Here is an 18,853-nt window from a genome sequence, read left to right as displayed (position 1 = left end):
ACCCGTAGCACACTCTTCAGCAGGTATATTTCACTGGTCACCATAACAACACCCACCCGTAGCACACTCTTCAGCAGGTATATTTCACTGGTCACCATAAAAACACCCACCCGTAGCACACTCTTCAGCAGGTATATTTCACTGGTCACCATAAAAACACCCACCCGTAGCACACTCTTCAGCAGGTATATTTCACTGGTCACCATAACAACACCCACCCATAGCACGCGCTTCAGCAGGTATATTTCACTGGTCACCATAACCACACCCACCCGTAGCACACTCTTCAGCAGGTATATGTCACTGGTCACCATAACAACACCCACCCGTAGCACACTCTTCAGCAGGTATATGTCACTGGTCACCATAACAACACCCACCCGTAGCACACTCTTCAGCAGGTATATTTCACTGGTCACCATAACAACACCCACCCGTAGCACCCTCTTCAGCAGGTATATGTCACTGGTCACCATAACAACACCCACCCGTAGCACCCTCTTCAGCAGGTATATGTCACTGGTCACCATAACAACACCCACCCGTAGTACACGCTTCAGCAGGTATATTTCACTGGTCATCCCCAAAGCCAACTCTTCCTTTTGCCGCCTTTCCTTCCAGTTCTCTGCTGCCAACGACTGGAACGAATTGCAAAAAACAAATCAATTATATCTCCCTCTCTAACTTTAAGCATCAGCTGTCCGCTTACCGATCACTGTACCTGTATACAGCCCATCTGTAAACAGCCCACCCAACTACCTCATCCCCATATTGTTACTTATCCTCTTGCTCTTTTGCACCCCAGTATCTCTACTTGCACATCATCATCTGCACATCTATCACTCCAGTGTTAATGCTAAATTGTAATTATTTTTGCCTCTAGGGCCTATTTATTGCCTTATCTCCCTACTCTTCTACATTTGTACACACTGTACATAGACTTTTCTATTTTTCTTTCCTATTGTGTTATTGACTGTACGTGTGTTTATGCGTAACTCTGTGTTGTTGTTTGTGTTGCACTACTTTGCTTTATTTTGGCAAGGTCGCAGTTGTAAATGAGAACTTGTTCTCAACTGGTCTACCTGGTTAAATGAAGGTGAAACATTTTAAAATGAAAACGTACCCAACTTCTTTTTCACTTTACGATCACTGGGTTTATTATTGCCTCTGAAGTTGTTCTGGTAATTATTATAGTAGAAGGTGTTATTGGTTGGATGACTGGTTACCTGGCCAACTGGCTACCCTTTCTACTGGCTACCTGACCAACGGGATACCCTCTCTACTGGCTACCTGGCCAACCCTCTCTACTGGCTACCTGGCCAACAGGCTACCCTCTCTACTGGCTACCTGGCCAACAGGCTACCCTCTCTACTGGCTACCTGGCCAACAGGCTACCCTCTCTACTGGCTACCTGGCCAACAGGCTACCCTCTCTACTGGCTAACTGGCCAACAGGCTACCCTCTCTACTGGCTAACTGGCCAACAGGCTACCCTCTCTACTGGCTACCTGGCCAACGGGCTACCCTCTCTACTGGCTACCTGGCCAACGGGCTACCCTCTCTACTGGCTACCTGGCCAACAGGCTACCCTCTCTACTGGCTACCTGGCCAACAGGCTACCCTCTCTCTACTGGCTACCTGGCCAACAGGCTACCCTCTCTACTGGCTACCTGGCCAATAGGCTACCCTCTCTACTGGCTACCTGGCCAACAGGCTACCCTCTCTACTGGCTACCTGACCAACGGGATACCCTCTCTACTGGCTACCTGGCCAACAGGCTACCCTCTCTACTGGCTACCTGACCAACGGGATACCCTCTCTACTGGCTACCTGGCCAACCCTCTCTACTGGCTACCTGGCCAACAGGCTACCCTCTCTACTGGCTACCTGGCCAACATGCTACCCTCTCTACTGGCTACCTGGCCAACAGGCTACCCTCTCTACTGGCTACCTGGCCAACAGGCTACCCTCTCTACTGGCTACCTGGCCAACAGGCTACCCTCTCTACTGGCTACCTGGCCAACAGGCTACCCTCTCTACTGGCTAACTGGCCAACAGGCTACCCTCTCTACTGGCTACCTGGCCAACAGGTTACCCTCTCTATTGGCTACCTGGCCATTAGGCTACCCTCTCTACTGGCTACCTGACCAACAGGCTACGCTCTCTACTGGCTACCTGGCCAACAGGCTACCCTCTCTACTGGCTACCTGGCCAACAGGCTACCCTCTCTACTGGCTATATGACCAACAGGCTACCCTCTCTACTGGCTATATGACCAACAGGCTACCCTCTCTACTGGCTACCTGGCCAACAGGCTACCCTCTCTACTGGCTATATGACCAACAGGCTACCCTCTCTACTGGCTATATGACCAACAGGCTACCCTCTCTACTGGCTACCTGGCCAACAGGCTATGCTCTCTACTGGCTATATGACCAACCCTCTCTACTGGCTATATGACCAACCCTCTCTACTGGCTATATGACCAACCCTCTCTACTGGCTACCTGGCCAACAGGCTACCCTCTCTACTGGCTATCTGGCCAACCCTTTCTACTGGCTACCTGGCCAACATGCTACCCTCTCAACTGGCTATTGTTAGGGAATAATCAGAGTTTGTGGGTAACATATGTAAGATGTTTTATATTCATCATATGTTTGTAAGTTACTTCTCATCAGAATGGTATTTTTGTATAATACTGTGGCGAGGTTGCAGTTATCTGTTCTATGTCAAGACTAAGTTGCATGGGCCGCAGAGAGGGGAGAGGTCAAAGTGTCATCATGTGTAAACATATTTTTTGCTCCACTATGTGTGTGCCAGTCACACCCTACTTTTCTCATAGGGGAAAAGGAGGATGGCAGTGTCTGGAATCATTCTCATGCTCCCTTTTATCTTAACCTATAGCCTCACTCTCCTCTCCGTGAGCTTGTCCAGGATTGGTTGTATTTAGAATTGGTTCTATCTAAATGACAATTTGATATATGCCTGTTGATATGGAGGATTGGTTTATGGTTCTGAGTTTGAGAAAGGAGACAAAACTGAACGATAATTTATAGCCAACTCTGTCTGGCTAGGGGATACTCCTCTCTGAAGTAAAGTCTTTCTTTGTGTAAGTTCCTGGGACCTGTGGATTGTCATGTCATCTAGGGGGGGGGGGGGGGTGGATCTTCGCTATAAAGGATCCCATTTGCCATTGTGTGGGGGCTCTCAACTTTTGAGTAGAGATACTAAACTGTTGAGAGTCACTGAAAATGCTATAGAGCTCATATAATTAAAGATGGACTTTGACAACTAACTCTGACTTGTGTGTGTGGTTTGCTCCCTTGATTTGTTAAATTTAGCCAACTCATGACAACACAGACAAACAAGTCTACTAGTTTGAGCATATACAATATAAACTATCCAATATAAACTATCCAATAGAAACTATCCAATATAAACTTTGCAAACTGAGAAAAACAGTGAAGAAAAACCAATGAATCTGCACACCGGTAGGTAGATGCTAACAAACATTCACTGTTGTTTTAGCAGCGATTATAACCATAAGCAGACTTGTTTTTTTTATATATAGTGATTTTACAATGAACGGACGCTGTGATCAAATGGATCATGTTGAGCTGCATTCCCGTGTGGTAACGTGATATATCGGGTGATACGGGCTCAGCTGGGTTCTGTTATTATCTGCTAGCTGCAGAACGGACCAAATCCCACCTTTGGTAGGTCTGTTGTATGAGTGCTTGTGTTTTGTGGTTTATTCTCCTTGTGGGGACCAGATGTCCCATGAGGTTTTCAACTGTTCCATATCTTTTGCATTTGTTCATAATTGCCCTGACATTGCTCAGTGGTATAGTCAATCATTTGTGGATCTTCTTGAAGCCATTACCAGATTTATGAAGGTCTACGACCATCTGTCTGTTTTTCAACAGCCGGTTCTCTTGTTTTCTTCGTGGTGTTGGATCACAGCGGGATGTTGCATGTGTGTTACCTCATTTTGATACCCTAGTGAAACAGGAAGTGATGTAATGGCTCAATATAGTTCCTTAGATAAACTTAAAAAGTGAAATTTAATTTGTGATTTATTTTTGGTAGATGTTAATTACAATCATCTTTAAAGGTGCCATTAAGTGTGAAACCTTGATTTTGGAGGACATTGATTTTTAAATAAATCAATCAATTATTTTGTTGGGTTCCATTGAAACATTAATAAAGTACAGTATTTCTCACATGTTGGTTTTTTGAGTTTCTCTCTCTAATTATATTGTTTATATTTGTTTAAGAATTATTTGTGCATTGCCAATCAGGGGTGCCAGTGCAGTGCCAGTGCAGTGCCAGTCATGGGTGCCAGTCATGGGTGCCAGTCAGGGGTGCCAGTCAGGGGTGCCAGTGCAGTGCCAGTCATGGGTGCCAGTCATGGGTGGCAGTCAGGGGTGCCAGTACAGTGGAGCCCACTGTATTCCAGTCTGTGCTGCAAAACAGTCCTGTAGTTTAGCATCTGCTTCATCTGACCACCTTCCTATTGATCGAGTCACTGGTGCTTCCTGCTTTATTTTTTTGCTTGTAAGCAGGAATCAAGAGGATATAATTATGTTCAGATTTGCCAAATGGAGGGCAGGGGAGAGCTTCGTATGCGTCTCTGTGTCTGGAGGAAAGATGGTCCAGAGTTATTTTCCCCTCTGGTTGCACATTTAACATGCTGATAGAAATTTGGTGAGACAGATTTCAGTTTCCCTGCATTAGGGGAAAGGTTTAGGGTTAAGGTTAGGTTTAGGATTTGGGGATAGGTTAAGGGTTAGGGTTTGAGGATATGTTTAGGGTTAAGTATAGGTTTAGGGTTAAGTATAGGTTAAGGGTTAAGGATAGGTTAAGGGTTAAGGATAGGTTAAGGGTTAAGGATAGGTTAAGGGTTAAGGATAGGTTAAGGGTTAAGGATAGGTTAAGGGTTAGGGGATAGTTTAAGGATTAGGGTTTGGGGATAGGTTAAGGGTTAGGGTTGGGGGATAGTTTAAGGGTTAGGGTTGGGGGATATGTTTAGGGTTAAGGTTAGGTTAAGGGTTAGGGGATATTTTAAGGGTTAGGGGATAGTTTAAGGGTTAGGGTTGGGGGATATGTTTAGGGTTAAGGTTAGGTTAAGGGTTAGGGGATATTTTAAGGGTCAGGGTTTTTTGATAGGTTAAGGGTCAGGGTTTGGGGATAGTTTAAGGGTTAGGGTTGGGGGATATGTTTAGGGTTAAGGTTAGGTTAAGGGTTAGGGGATATTTTAAGGGTCAGGGTTTGGGGATAGGTTAAAGGTTAGGGTTTGAGGATATGTTTAGGGTTAAGTATAGGTTAAGGGTTAAGGATAGGTTAAGGGTTAGGGGATAGTTTAAGGGTCATTGTTTGGGGATAGGTTAAGGGTTAGGGTTAGGGGATAGATTAAGGGTTAAGGTTAGGTTAAGAGTTATGGTTAGGGGATAGATTAAGGGTTAGGGTTGGGGGATATGTTTAGGTTTAAGGTTAGGTTAAGAGTTATGGTTAGGGGATAGATTAAGGGTTAGGGCTCGTGGATAGATTTAGGTTTAAGGTTAGGTTAAGGATCAGGAGATTGGAGTTTGAATGGAATCAATTGTTTGGTCCCCACAAGGATAGGAAAACGCGTGTGTGTGTTTCGGCTTTGTACTCACAGCCACCATAGATTACGGAGATCACTGAACACACCCAGTTTGAGAGATGAAATGGAGTTGACACTAAGAAACCTGAGAGAGAGAGAGAGAGAGAGAGAGAGACAGAGACAGAGACAGAGACAGAGAGACAGAGAGAGAGAGAGAGAGAGAGAGAGAGAGACAGAGAGAGAGAGAGACAGAACATCTATAAATGAGCATTATTCCTTCTACACAACAGATATTTTTAACTAGGCAAGTCAGTTATGAACAAACAGTGGGTTAACTGGCCTAGGAACAGTGGGTTAACTGGTCTAGGAACAGTGGGTTAACTGGCCTAGGAACAGTGGGTTGACCGTTCTAGGAACAGTGGGTTAACTGGTCTAGGAACAGTGGGTTAACTGGCCTAGGAACAGTGGGTTAACTGGTCTAGGAACAGTGGATTAACTGGTCTAGGAACAGTGGGTTAACTGTTCTAGGAACAGTGGGTTGACTGTTCTAGGAACAGTGGGTTGACCGGTCTAGGAACAGTGGGTTGACCGTTCTAGGAACAGTGGGTTAACTGCCTGTTCAGGGGCAGAATGCCATCTTGTCAACTTGCAACCTTTCGGGTTACTAGCCCAAAGCTCTAACCTGCCGTCCCTTCTCCATCCCTCCCTCCCCTCATTCCTTCCTCCCTCCCCCCTCCTCCTCCCTCAACAAATAGTGACAGGTGTGCCATATAGATTGCAAAATAGTTTAGGTAGAGATTTTCGATGTACCGACTCCGTGACACATGGTTTGTGAATACAGAAAACAACGCTAGAATCAAAAGAGTTTTTCCAATTTAAATTGTTATACAACATTCTTGCAACCAATAGAATGCTATATATACAGTATCAGTCAAAGGTTTGGACACACCTACTCATTCAAAGGTTTGGACACACCTACTCATTCAAAGGTTTGGACACACCTACTCATTCAAAGGTTTGGACACACCTACTCATTCAAAGGTTTGGACACACCTACTCATTCAAAGGTTTGGACACACCTACTCATTCAAAGGTTTGGACACACCTACTCATTCAAAGGTTTGGACACACCTACTCATTCAAAGGTTTGGACACACCTACTCATTCAAAGGTTTGGACACACCTACTCATTCAAAGGTTTGGACACACCTACTCATTCAAAGGTTTGGACACACCTACTCATTCAAAGGTTTGGACACACCTACTCATTCAAAGGTTTGGACACACCTACTCATTCAAAGGTTTGGACACACCTACTCATTCAAAGGTTTGGACACACCTACTCATTCAAAGGTTTTTAATTATTATTTTTTATTATTTTCTACATTGTAAAATAATAGTGAAGACATCAAAACTGTGAAATAACACGTGGAATCGTTGAGTAAACAAAAAACTGTTAAAAAAAATTATATCTAAATATATTTTGTATTTGAGATTCTTCAAAGTAGCCACCCTTTGCCTTGATGACAGCTTTGCACAGTCTGCATCAAGGCAAAGTGCAGGTTTTCATGACGGATCTCTCTGTACTGTGCTCCGTTCATCTTTCCTCAAGCCTGACTAGTCTCCCAGTCCCTGCTGCTGACTAACATCCCCACAGCATGATGCTGCCACCACCACCATGCTTCACCGTAGGGATGGTGCCATGATTCCTCCAGACGTGACGTTTGACATTCAGGCCAAAGAGTCAATCTTGGTTTCCAGATAATCTTGTTTCTCTGAGTCTTCCAAACTCACAACGGGGTGTCTGAGGAGTGGCTTCAGTCTGAACAGGCAGTGGCTCGGGTGGTTGATGTCCTTGATGATCTTTATGGCCTTCCTGTAACATCGGGTGGTGTAGGTGTCCTGGTGGGCAGGTAGTTTGCCCCCGGTGATGCGTTGTGGAGACCCCACTACCCTCTGGAGAGCCTTATGGTTGTGGGCGGAGCAGTTGCCGTACCAGGCGGTGATACAGCCCGCCAGGATGCTCTCGATTGTGCATCTGTAAAAGTTTGTGAGTGCTTTTGGTGACAAGCCAAATTTCTTCAGCCTCCTGAGGTTGAAGAGGTGCTGCTGCCCCTTCTTCACCACGCTGTCTGTGTGGGTGGACCAATTCAGTTTGTCTGTGATGTCTACGCCGAGGAACTTAAAACTTTCTATCCTCTCCACTACCACTATTATATTCTGTGTCTGTTGTCATTCAACCAGTATTCCATTGAAGTATACAAGGGAATCGGGTGATCTTTGAGTCACATCTCCAGACTGTATTTACAGTCTGTATGTTAAAGCTGACGCACAGTCTAGTTTAAGCCATGCTTTATGGAGAGAGGGTATTGCCATTACTGTGTGTCTGAGCTGGTACATGCTTTATGGCTATAAGAGGAAAAATACGAGACGGTTGTTATTTAGTGGGATATTTAACTGTCTCTTGTAGTTCATCTGGTACTTTACTTTTATGTCCCAATGACGAGGGTTGGAGATGACAGGCAGGCAGGCAGGCAGGCAGACAGACAGACAGGCAGGCAGGCAGACAGGCAGACAGGCAGGCAGACAGGCAGACAGTTCTATCTCACACAAGGCGAGCGTACCAGCCCATCAGGGTAGCCTAGTGGCTAGAGCGTTGGACTCATAACCGAAAGGTTGTGAGTTCAAACCCCCGAGCTGACATGGTACAAATCTGTCGTTCTGCCCCTGAACAGGCAGTTAACCCACTGTTCCCAGGCCGTCATTGAAAATAAGAATTTGTTCTTAACTGACTTGCCTTAAAAATTAAAAATCAACAAAAAAGAGCCTTACTTAAGAGCCTGATAAATCAACCCAAAATGGAGTCTCTCTCTTTGTATGTCTCTGTCTGTCTCTCTCTCTCACTCTCTGTCTCTCAATTCAATTTATTAAGGGCTTTATTGGCATGGGAAACATATGTTAACATTGCCAAAGCAAGTGAAATAGATAATAAACAAAAGTGAAATAAACAATAAAAATTACACTCACAGAAGTTCCTAAAGAATAAAGACATTACAAATGTCATATTATGTCTATATAACAATGCACAGATGGTTAATGTACAAAAGGGAACATAAATAAACATAAATATGGGTTGTATTTACAATGGTGTTTGTTCTTCACTGGTCATTTTATGTTCCTTTTGATGGCAGAGGAAGCCCTTCTTGCCTTGTCTCTCAGATTGTACACAGCTTTGTGGAAGTTACTCGTGGTGCTGATGTTTATGCCAAGGTATGTATAGGTTTTTGTGTGCTCTAGGGCAATGGTGTATATATAGAATTTGTATTTGTGGTCCTGCTGACTGGACCTTTTTTGGAACACCATTATTTTGGTCTTACTGAGATTTCCTGTCAGGGCCCAGGTCTGATAGAATCTGTGCAGAAGATCTAGGTGCTGCTGTAGGTCCTCCTTGGTTGGTGGCAGAAGCACCAGATCATCGGCAAACAGCTGCATCACTGTCTTTCTGGACAGATCTAGGCTGTAGGCACTCCTTGTTTGGGGACAGATCTAGGTTGTAGTCCCTCCTTGGTTGGGGACAGATCTAGGCTGTAGGCCCTCCTTGTTTGGGGACAGATCTAGGCTGTAGGCCCTCCTTGTTTGGGGACAGATCTAGGCTGTAGGCCCTCCTTGTTTGGGGACAGATCTAGGCTGTAGGCTCTCCTTTTTTGCGGACAGATCTAGGCTGTAGGCCCTCCTTGGCTGGACAGATCTAGGCTGTAGGCCCTCATTGTTTGGGGACAGATCTAGGCTGTAGGCCCTCCTTGTTTGGGGACAGATCTAGGCTGTAGGCCCTCCTTGTTTGGGGACAGATCTAGGCTGTAGGCCCTCCTTGTTTGGGGACAGATCTAGGCTGTAGGCCCTCCTTGTTTGGGGACAGATCTAGGCTGTAGGCCCTCCTTGTTTGGGGACAGATCTAGGCTGTAGGCCCTCCTTGGCTGGACAGATCTAGGCTGTAGGGCCTCCTTGGTTGGGTACAGATTTAGGCTGTAGGCCCTCCTTGGCTGGGGACAGAATTAGGCTGTAGGCCCTCCTTGGCTGGGGACAGAATTTGGCTGTAGGCCCTAATTTTCTGTTTGTGTCTCTCTCAATCAATTAAATTCAAAGGATTTTATTGGCATGGGAATCATGTTTACATTGCCCCCTCCCCTTCCTCTCTCTGCCCCTTCCTCTCTCCCCCCCATCTTTCTCTCACTCTTTCCCCACCCCTCCCTCTCTCTCCCCACCTCCCTCTCTCTCCCCACCTCCCTCTCTCTCCCCACCCCTCCCTCTCTCTCCCCACCTCCCTCTCTCTCCCCACCTCCCTCTCTCTCTCTCCCCACCCCTCCCTCTCTCTCCCCACCCCTCCCTCTCTCTCCCCACCCCTCCCTCTCTCTCCCCACCCCTCCCTCTCTTTCCCCACCCCTCCCTCTCTCTCCCCACCCCTCCCTCTCTCTCCCCACCCCTCCCTCTCTTTCCCCACCTCCCTCTCTCTCTCTCCCCACCCCTCCCTCTCTCTCCCCACCCCTCCCTCTCTCTCCCCACCCCTCCCTCTCTTTCCCCACACCTCCCTCTCTCTCTCCCCCCACCCCTCCCTCTCTCTCCCCACCCCTCCCTCTCTCTCCCCACCCCTCCCTCTCTCTCCCCACCCCTCCCTCTCTTTCCCCACACCTCCCTCTCTCTCCCCACCCCTCCCTCTCTCTCCCCACCCCTCCCTCTCTCTCCCCACCCCTCCCTCTCTCTCCCCCCCCCTCCCTCTCTCTCCCCACCCCTCCCTCTCTTTCCCCCACCCCCCTCTCTCTCTCCCCCACCCCTCCCTCTCTCTCCCCACCCCTCCCTCTCTCTCCCCACCCCTCCCTCTCTCTCCCCACCCCTCCCCTCTCTCTCCCCACCCCTCCCTCTCTCTCCCCACCCCTCCCTCTCTCTCCCCACCTCCCTCTCTCTCTCCCCCTCTGCCTTCAGTAAGATGCAGGCCGGTATGTCAGTACTCACAGTTTCTCTAGTTTGTAGAGTCCACTGAAGGCTTCACTGGAGATTGTCTGAATGCTGTTGTTCTGTAGGAACCTACGAAACAGACAGAAACGCACCGTTAAGACGGTACTGAGTTAGCAGTGGTTCCACATGACTTCACCGGGTACTAGTAAACAGATTGTGAATAGCCTTCTCATTTTAAAATAACATAAAGTCATTCAGTTTGTTGTATATAACACACACGTTTCTAGCTACAACACAGCCAGTACAGTCCCAACCTAGTACAGTCTTAACCCAGTACAGTGTTAACCCAGTACAGTGCTAACCCAGTACAGTCCCAACCTAGTACAGTCTTAACCCAATACAGTGTTAACCCAGTACAGTCCCACCCCAGTACAATCCCAACCCAGTACAGTGTTTTCCCAGTACAGTCCCACCCCAGTACAGTGTTAACCCAGTACAGTGTTAACCCAGTACAGTGTTAACCCAGTACAGTCCCACCCCAGTACAGTGTTTTCCCAGTACAGTCCCACCCCAGTACAGTGTTAACCCAGTACAGTGTTAACCCAGTACAGTGTTAACCCAGTACAGTCCCACCCCAGTACAGTCCCAACCCAGCACAGTGCTAACCCAGTACAGTCCCACCCCAGTACAGTGTTAACCCAGTACAGTGTTAACCCAGTACAGTGTTAACCCAGTATAGTGTTAACCCAGTACAGTCCCACCCCAGTACAGTGTTAACCCAGTACAGTGTTAACCCAGTACAGTGTTAACCCAGTATAGTGTTAACCCAGTACAGTGTTAACCCAGTACAGTGTTAACCCAGTACAGTCCCACCCCAGTACAGTGTTAACCCAGTACAGTCCCAACCCAATACAGTGTTAACCCAATACAGTGTTAACCCAGTACAGTGTTAACCCAGTACAGTCCCAACCCAGTACAGTGCTAACCCAGTACAGTCCCACCCCAGTACAGTGTTAACCCAGTACAGTCCCACCCCAGTACAGTGTTAACCCAGTATAGTGTTAACCCAGTACAGTGTTAACCCAGTACAGTGTTAACCCAGTACAGTCCCACCCCAGTACAGTGTTAACCCAGTACAGTCCCAACCCAATACAGTGTTAACCCAATACAGTGTTAACCCAGTACAGTCCCAACCCAGTACAGTGTTAACCCAGTATAGTGTTAACCCAGTACAGTCCCACCCCAGTACAGTGTTAACCCAGTACAGTCCCAACCCAATACAGTGTTAACCCAGTACAGTGCTAACCCAGTACAGTGTTAACCCAGTACAGTCCCAACCCAGTACAGTGTTAACCCAGTACAGTCCCACCCCAGTACAGTCCCAACCCAATACCGTGTTAACCCAGTATAGTGTTAACCCAGTACAGTGTTAACCCAGTACAGTGTTAACCCAGTCCCAACCCAGTACAGTGTTAACCCAGTACAGTGTTAACCCAGTACAGTCCCAACCCAGTACAGTGTTAACCCAGTACAGTCCCAACCCAGTACAGTGTTAACCCAGTACAGTCCCAACCCAGTACAGTGTTAACCCAGTACAGTCCCAACCCAGTATAGTGTTAACCCAGTACAGTGTTAACCCAGTACAGTGTTAACCCAGTCCCAACCCAGTACAGTGTTAACCCAGTACAGTGCTAACCCAGTACAGTCCCACCCCAGTACAGTGTTAGCCCAGTACAGTGCTAACCCAGTACAGTCCCACCCCAGTACAGTGTTAACCCAGTACAGTCCCACCCCAGTACAGTGTTAACCCAGTACAGTGTTAACCCAGTACAGTGTTAACCCAGTACAGTGTTAACCCAGAAGTGGTAGCATGGCTTATCCGCTGGTCTAGTGCTTAACATGGGGAAGGTCCTTACAGTGAGACACCCATAACTTGGTAGGTGGTGTGTGTGTGTGTGTGTGTGGGGGGGGGGACTTAATGAATAAAGGATGAGGAACATAATGAATCCTGAAACTCTTTAACACACACACACACACACACACACACACACACACACACACACACACACACACACACACACACACACACACACACACACACACACACACACACACACACACACACACCAGCATATTCCATCCATCGGGACCATAATAACAGTCTCTCTGCTGAATAACTAATGCCGGATATGCAAATTACATCTCTTTGAAAAATGCCGTAAACAAACTCTGACATGACCTACGAACCTTTGCCTTGATTCAAACTGAGGGGGTGGTGTAACTCCTCACAGTTCCAGACAGGTCTCAGGGAAGATTGAATACCACAAACGGCCGAAATCTAGACAGCCACAAGCCAGGGACAATCCGCGGTCCCAGCTATTATGGCTAACCGTGTTCGAGCCCTCAAGAAAACCCTGCTAGCTTGAAGGCAGCCGGGCTACGCTATCAGCTATTCAATACACTTTCAAAGCACCAAACTTTTCAATACACTATGCCATGTCTATTGTATATTCATCTAATATTTGAATGATTCAAGAACAAAAAAAATACAACAATATCTATGGGCTAAAAACAACTAAAATAAACATTCGCTGACATGGACTAGTTGATCTGGACATTTATAACAAGTTATAAATAAAGTTATAAAGTTATATTACAACAATTAACAAGAGGAAAACTAATGACACACAACCCCATTTGTGAATGAATACACCTTGTGCATTCTACCATTACAATGTTCAGGTAATGTTCAGTAAGTTTAAAAGCTGGATTGAGATCCTTCAAAAAAGATATACTGTATATATTATTGGACCCCGCTTCCCCCCCTTACCAACTTTTCAATTACTGACCTCTTGACCTCTGACCCCTCCTACCTCCTCTTAACCGCCCTCCTACCTCCTCTTCACCTCTGACCCCTCCTACCTCCTCTTAACCTCTGACCCCTCCTACCTCCTCGTCACCGCCCTCCTACCTCCTCTTCACCGCCCTCCTACCTCCTCTTAACCACCCTCCTACCTCCTCTTAACCTCTGACCCCTCCTACCTCCTCTTAACCTCTGACCCCTCCTACCTCCTCTTAACCGCCCTCCTACCTCCCCTTCACCGCCCTCCTACCTCCTCTTCACCGCCCTCCTACCTCCTCTTAACCACCCTCCTACCTCCTCTTAACCTCTGACCCCTCCTACCTCCTCTTAACCTCTGACCCCTCCTACCTCCTCTTCACCGCCCTCCTACCTCCTCTTCACCGCCCTCCTACCTCCTCTTAACCTCTGACCCCTCCTACCTTCTCTTCACCGCCCTCCTACCTCCTCTTCACCGCCCTCCTACCTCCTCTTAACCTCTGACCCCTCCTACCTCCTCTTCACCGCCCTCCTACCTCCTCTTCACCGCCCTCCTACCTCCTCTTCACCGCCCTCCTACCTCCTCTTCACCTCTGACCCCTCCTACCTCCTCTTCACCGCCCTCCTACCTCCTCTTAACCTCTGACCCCTCCTACCTCCTCTTCACCGCCCTCCTACCTCCTCTTAACCTCTGACCTCTCCTACCTCCTCTTCACCGCCCCTCCTACCTCCCCTTCACCGCCCTCCTACCTCCTCTTAACCTCTGACCCCTCCTACCTCCTCTTCACCGCCCTCCTACCTCCTCTTAACCTCTGACCTCTCCTACCTCCTCTTCACCGCCCTCCTACCTCCCCTTCACCGCCCTCCTACCTCCTCTTAACCTCTGACCCCTCCTACCTCCTCTTCACCGCCCTCCTACCGCCTCTTCACCGCCCTCCTACCTCCTCTTGACCTCTGACCCCTCCTACCGCCTCTTCACCCGCCCTCCTACCTCCTCTTCACCGCCCTCCTACCTCCTCTTAACCTCTGACCCCTCCTACCTCCTCTTCACCGCCCTCCTACCTCCTCTTAACCTCTGACCCCTCCTACCTCCTCTTCACCGCCCTCCTACCTCCTCTTCACCGCCCTCCTACCTCCTCTTAACCTCTGACCCTCCTACCTCCTCTTCACCGCCCTCCTACCTCCTCTTCACCACCCTCCTACCTCCTCTTAACCTCTGACCCCTCCTACCTCCTCTTCACCGCCCTCCTACCTCCTCTTCACCGCCCTCCTACCTCCTCTTCACCGCCCTCCTACCTCCTCTTAACCTCTGACCCCTCCTACCTCCTCTTCACCGCCCTCCTACCTCCTCTTCACCGCCCTCCTACCTCCTCTTCACCACCCTCCTACCTCCTCTTAACCTCTGACCCCTCCTACCTCCAGCCTGATGAATAAGAACCAGATAAACAGGAGTCAGGCAACGTGCATTCCTACGTGTGTGTGTGTGTGTTTGTTTGTGTTCTCTGTGTGTGATTGATAGTAGCTATATTAAATAGTGAATCTCTCCCTGAGAGATGTCAGAGAATGCTATTGCAGATCACTGGTTAGGCAGGTTAGTGTAGAACATAAGAAAACATTTCTCCTCCAACACTTGGGACCTGCGTTGGAATACATGTGATTGGTTGAGCCGCAACAGAATGGAAGAAAAAACCACAAGCTATTTATATATATATATATCTGTTTATATATATTTAAACCTTTTATCTTAACGAAGAAGTCCCACTGAGACAAGAACATTTCAGTATGAGTCACAAGGGATTTGGGGTAAAATGGCAAAAGACAGATGTCCCTTTGCAACAAAACTATCTTTTGTTTTAGATCGTTAGCAGCCTTAGTCTTGGGTTTTAGAAGTTGAACTACACTAAAACTAAAAAACTAAAACTATAAAAAACTAAAACTAAAAAAAGTTTTGGAACACCTGAGGGTTATTCTTCGTTTTATTTTTCACTATTTTCTACATTCAAGAATAATAGTGGAAACATCAAAAGGATGAAATAACACGTGGACTAATGTAGTAACCAAGAAAAGAAAAGTGTTAAACAAATCAAAATATATTATATATTATATACTCACATAGTGCTCTTCATAGTAGCCACCCTTCACCACTTTCTCAGTGTAAGAAATGAACACCTCTAGTGTTACAGTCACAAATCATTTTGTGGTGTTATTTTAACACTGTATAGTGTAATGCCTAATTTACATATTTCCCAGCATGCCTTTTTTTTTTTGCATTAACACCCATGACTGTATTTGTTAGTGACAGAGACATCATTACAAGGCCTGCTGCAAATGTTTAACATTTAGGTTCAACTCCATTTCTTACACTGAATATATGCAGTATAATAAACACCTGCTCTTTCCAGGTGGAAGCTATAATCCCTTATTGATGTCTCTTGTTAAATCAGCTTCAATGAAAGGGAGGGGGTGGGTTTACTTCTTTGGGATCAGTGTCCCTTCCATGGGAAGGTTGAGCTAACTTAGGCTAATGCGATTAGCATGAGGTTATAAGTAACAGAGAGACAGAGAGAGAGAGAGAGAGAGAGAGAGAGAAAACACACAGACACTCAGCCCTCCGTGGAATGAGTTTGACACTTGACCTACGTGGTCGAGATAACTCAACTGGCTGGTTCGCCTGTCTATAACGAGCAGGGGCGGGCAATATTTAGATCCTGCAGCTCTGATTGGACAAAGTGAAGCTGTATTTCTCCATCCACTCACTTCATAATTTCACGCAATAGTTTTTCCTTGAATGTTTTGGGTCTGATCATTTAGATTGCTGCTTCCTGCTGCTATGATAGATAACATGGCGAGGACGAGCATTAATCAAGCTATCAATGTGTGTAATATCTCACCAGCGGGGAGAGGGTAGGGATGATGAAACGCTGATTCTGACTGACAGAGCAATCTTGGCTGCCCAGCTGCAAGTTGAGGACACACAGACACGCCCACCCCTCCACACTGTTCGTTGAGGACACACAGACACGCCCACACAGACACGCCCACCCCTCCACACTGTTCGTTGAGGACACACAGACACACCCACCCCTCCACACTGTTCGTTGAGGACACACAGACACACCCACCCCTCCACACTGTTCGTTGAGGACACACAGACACACCCACCCCTCCACACTGTTCGTTGAGGACACACAGACACACCCACCCCTCCACACTGTTCGTTGAGGACACACAGACACGCCCACCCCTCCACACTGTTCGTTGAGGACACACAGACACCCCCACCCCTCCACACTGTTCGTTGAGGACACACAGACACGCCCACCCCTCCACACTGTTCGTTGAGGACACACAGACACACCCACCCCTCCACACTGTTCGTTGAGGACACACAGACACGCCCACCCCCTCCACACTGTTCGTTGAGGACACACAGACACGCCCACCCCTCCACACTGTTCGTTGAGGACACACAGACACCCACCCCTCCACACTGTTCGTTGAGGACACACAGACACACCCACCCCTCCACACTGTTCGTTGAGGACACACAGACACGCCCACCCCTCCACACTGTTCGTTGAGGACACACAGACACGCCCACCCCTCCACACTGTCCGTTGAGGACACACAGACACGCCCACCCCTCCACACTGTTCGTTGAGGACACACAGACACACCCACCCCTCCACACTGTTCGTTGAGGACACACAGACACACCCACCCCTCCACACTGTTCGTTGAGGACACACAGACACACCCACCCCTCCACACTGTTCGTTGAGGACACAGACACGCCCACCCCTCCACACTGTTCGTTGAGGACACACAGACACGCCCACCCCTCCACACTGTTCGTTGAGGACACAGACACGCCCACCCCTCCACACTGTTCGTTGAGGACACACAGACACGCCCACCCCTCCACACTGTTCGTTGAGGACACACAGACACGCCCACCCCTCCACACTGTTCGTTGAGGACACACAGACACACCCACCCCTCCACACTGTTCGTTGAGGACACACAGACACACCCACCCCTCCACACTGTTCGTTGAGGACACACAGACACGCCCACCCCTCCACACTGTTCGTTGAGGACACACAGACACACCCACCCCTCCACACTGTTCGTTGACACGCCCACCCCTCCACACTGTTCGTTGAGGACACACAGACACGCCCACCCCTCCACACTGTTCGTTGAGGACACACAGACACACCCACCCCTCCACACTGTTCGTTGAGGACACACAGACACGCCCACCCCTCCACACTGTTCGTTGAGGACACACAGACACGCCCACCCCTCCACACTGTTCGTTGAGGACACACAGACACGCCCACCCCTCCACACTGTTCGTTGAGGACACACAGACACGCCCCACCCCCTCCACACTGTTCGTTGAGGACACACAGACACGCCCACCCCTCCACACTGTTCGTTGAGGACACAGACAGCCCACCCCCTCCACACGTTGAGGACACACAGACACGCCCACCCCCCCCTCCACACTGTCGTTGAGGACACACAGACACGCCCACCCCTCCACACTGTTCGTTGAGGACACACAGACACGCCCACCCCTCCACACTGTTCGTTGAGGACACACAGACACGCCCACCCCTCCACACTGTTTTGAGGACACACAGACACGCCCACCCCTCCACACTGTTCGTTGAGGACACACAGACACGCCCACCCTCCACACTGTTCGTTGAGGACACACAGACACGCCCACCCTCCACACTGTTCGTTGAGGACACACAGACACGCCCACCCCTCCACACTGTTCGTTGAGGACACACAGACACGCCCACCCCTCCACACTGTTCGTTGAGGACACAGACACACCCACCCCTCCACACTGTTCGTTGAGGACACACAGACACGCCCACCCCTCCACACTGTTCGTTGAGGACACACAGACACGCCCACCCCTCCACACTGTTCGTTGAGGACACACAGACACGCCCACCCCTCCACACTGTTCGTTGAGGACACACAGACACGCCCACCCTCCACACTGTTCGTTGAGGACACAGACAGCCCACCCCTCCACACGCACAGACACGCCCACCCCTCCACACTGTTCGTTGAGGACACACAGACACGCCCACCCCTCCACACTGTTCGTTGAGGACACAGACACGCCCACCCCCTCCACACTGTTCGTTGAGGACACACAGACACACCCACCCTCCACACTGTTCGTTGAGGACACACAGACACGCCCACCCCCTCCACACTGTTCGTTGAGGACACACAGACACGCCCACCCCTCCACACTGTTCGTTGAGGACACACAGACACGCCCACCCCTCCACACTGTTCGTTGAGGACACACAGACACGCCCCACCCCTCCACACTGTTCGTTGAGGACACACAGACACACCCACCCCTCCACACACGTTGAGGACCAGACACCCCTCCACACTGTTCGTTGAGGACACACAGACACGCCCACCCCCCTCCAC

The 18,853-nt window shown here is 48.7% G+C and overlaps 1 protein-coding gene across 1 annotated transcript in view; it reads right to left on the bottom strand.

The window, feature by feature from the left end:
- The window catches only part of LOC135549434 (relaxin receptor 2-like), a 205,439-nt gene that overhangs the window by 115,121 nt on the left and 71,465 nt on the right, over positions 1–18,853 (bottom strand). Inside the window, exons 6-7 of the mRNA XM_064979403.1 lie at positions 10,594–10,665; positions 5,660–5,731 (exon numbers count right to left, since the gene is read on the bottom strand). Coding sequence (XP_064835475.1) covers positions 5,660–5,731; positions 10,594–10,665 — 144 coding nt within the window. The remainder of the gene's footprint in view (positions 1–5,659; positions 5,732–10,593; positions 10,666–18,853) is intronic.

This window comes from Oncorhynchus masou, chromosome 12 (genome assembly GCF_036934945.1).
Source record: "Oncorhynchus masou masou isolate Uvic2021 chromosome 12, UVic_Omas_1.1, whole genome shotgun sequence".
Classification (NCBI taxonomy): domain Eukaryota; kingdom Metazoa; phylum Chordata; class Actinopteri; order Salmoniformes; family Salmonidae; genus Oncorhynchus; species Oncorhynchus masou.
The sequence above is the reverse complement of the archived record's forward strand: the minus strand, read 5'-3'. Positions and strand labels throughout refer to the sequence as shown.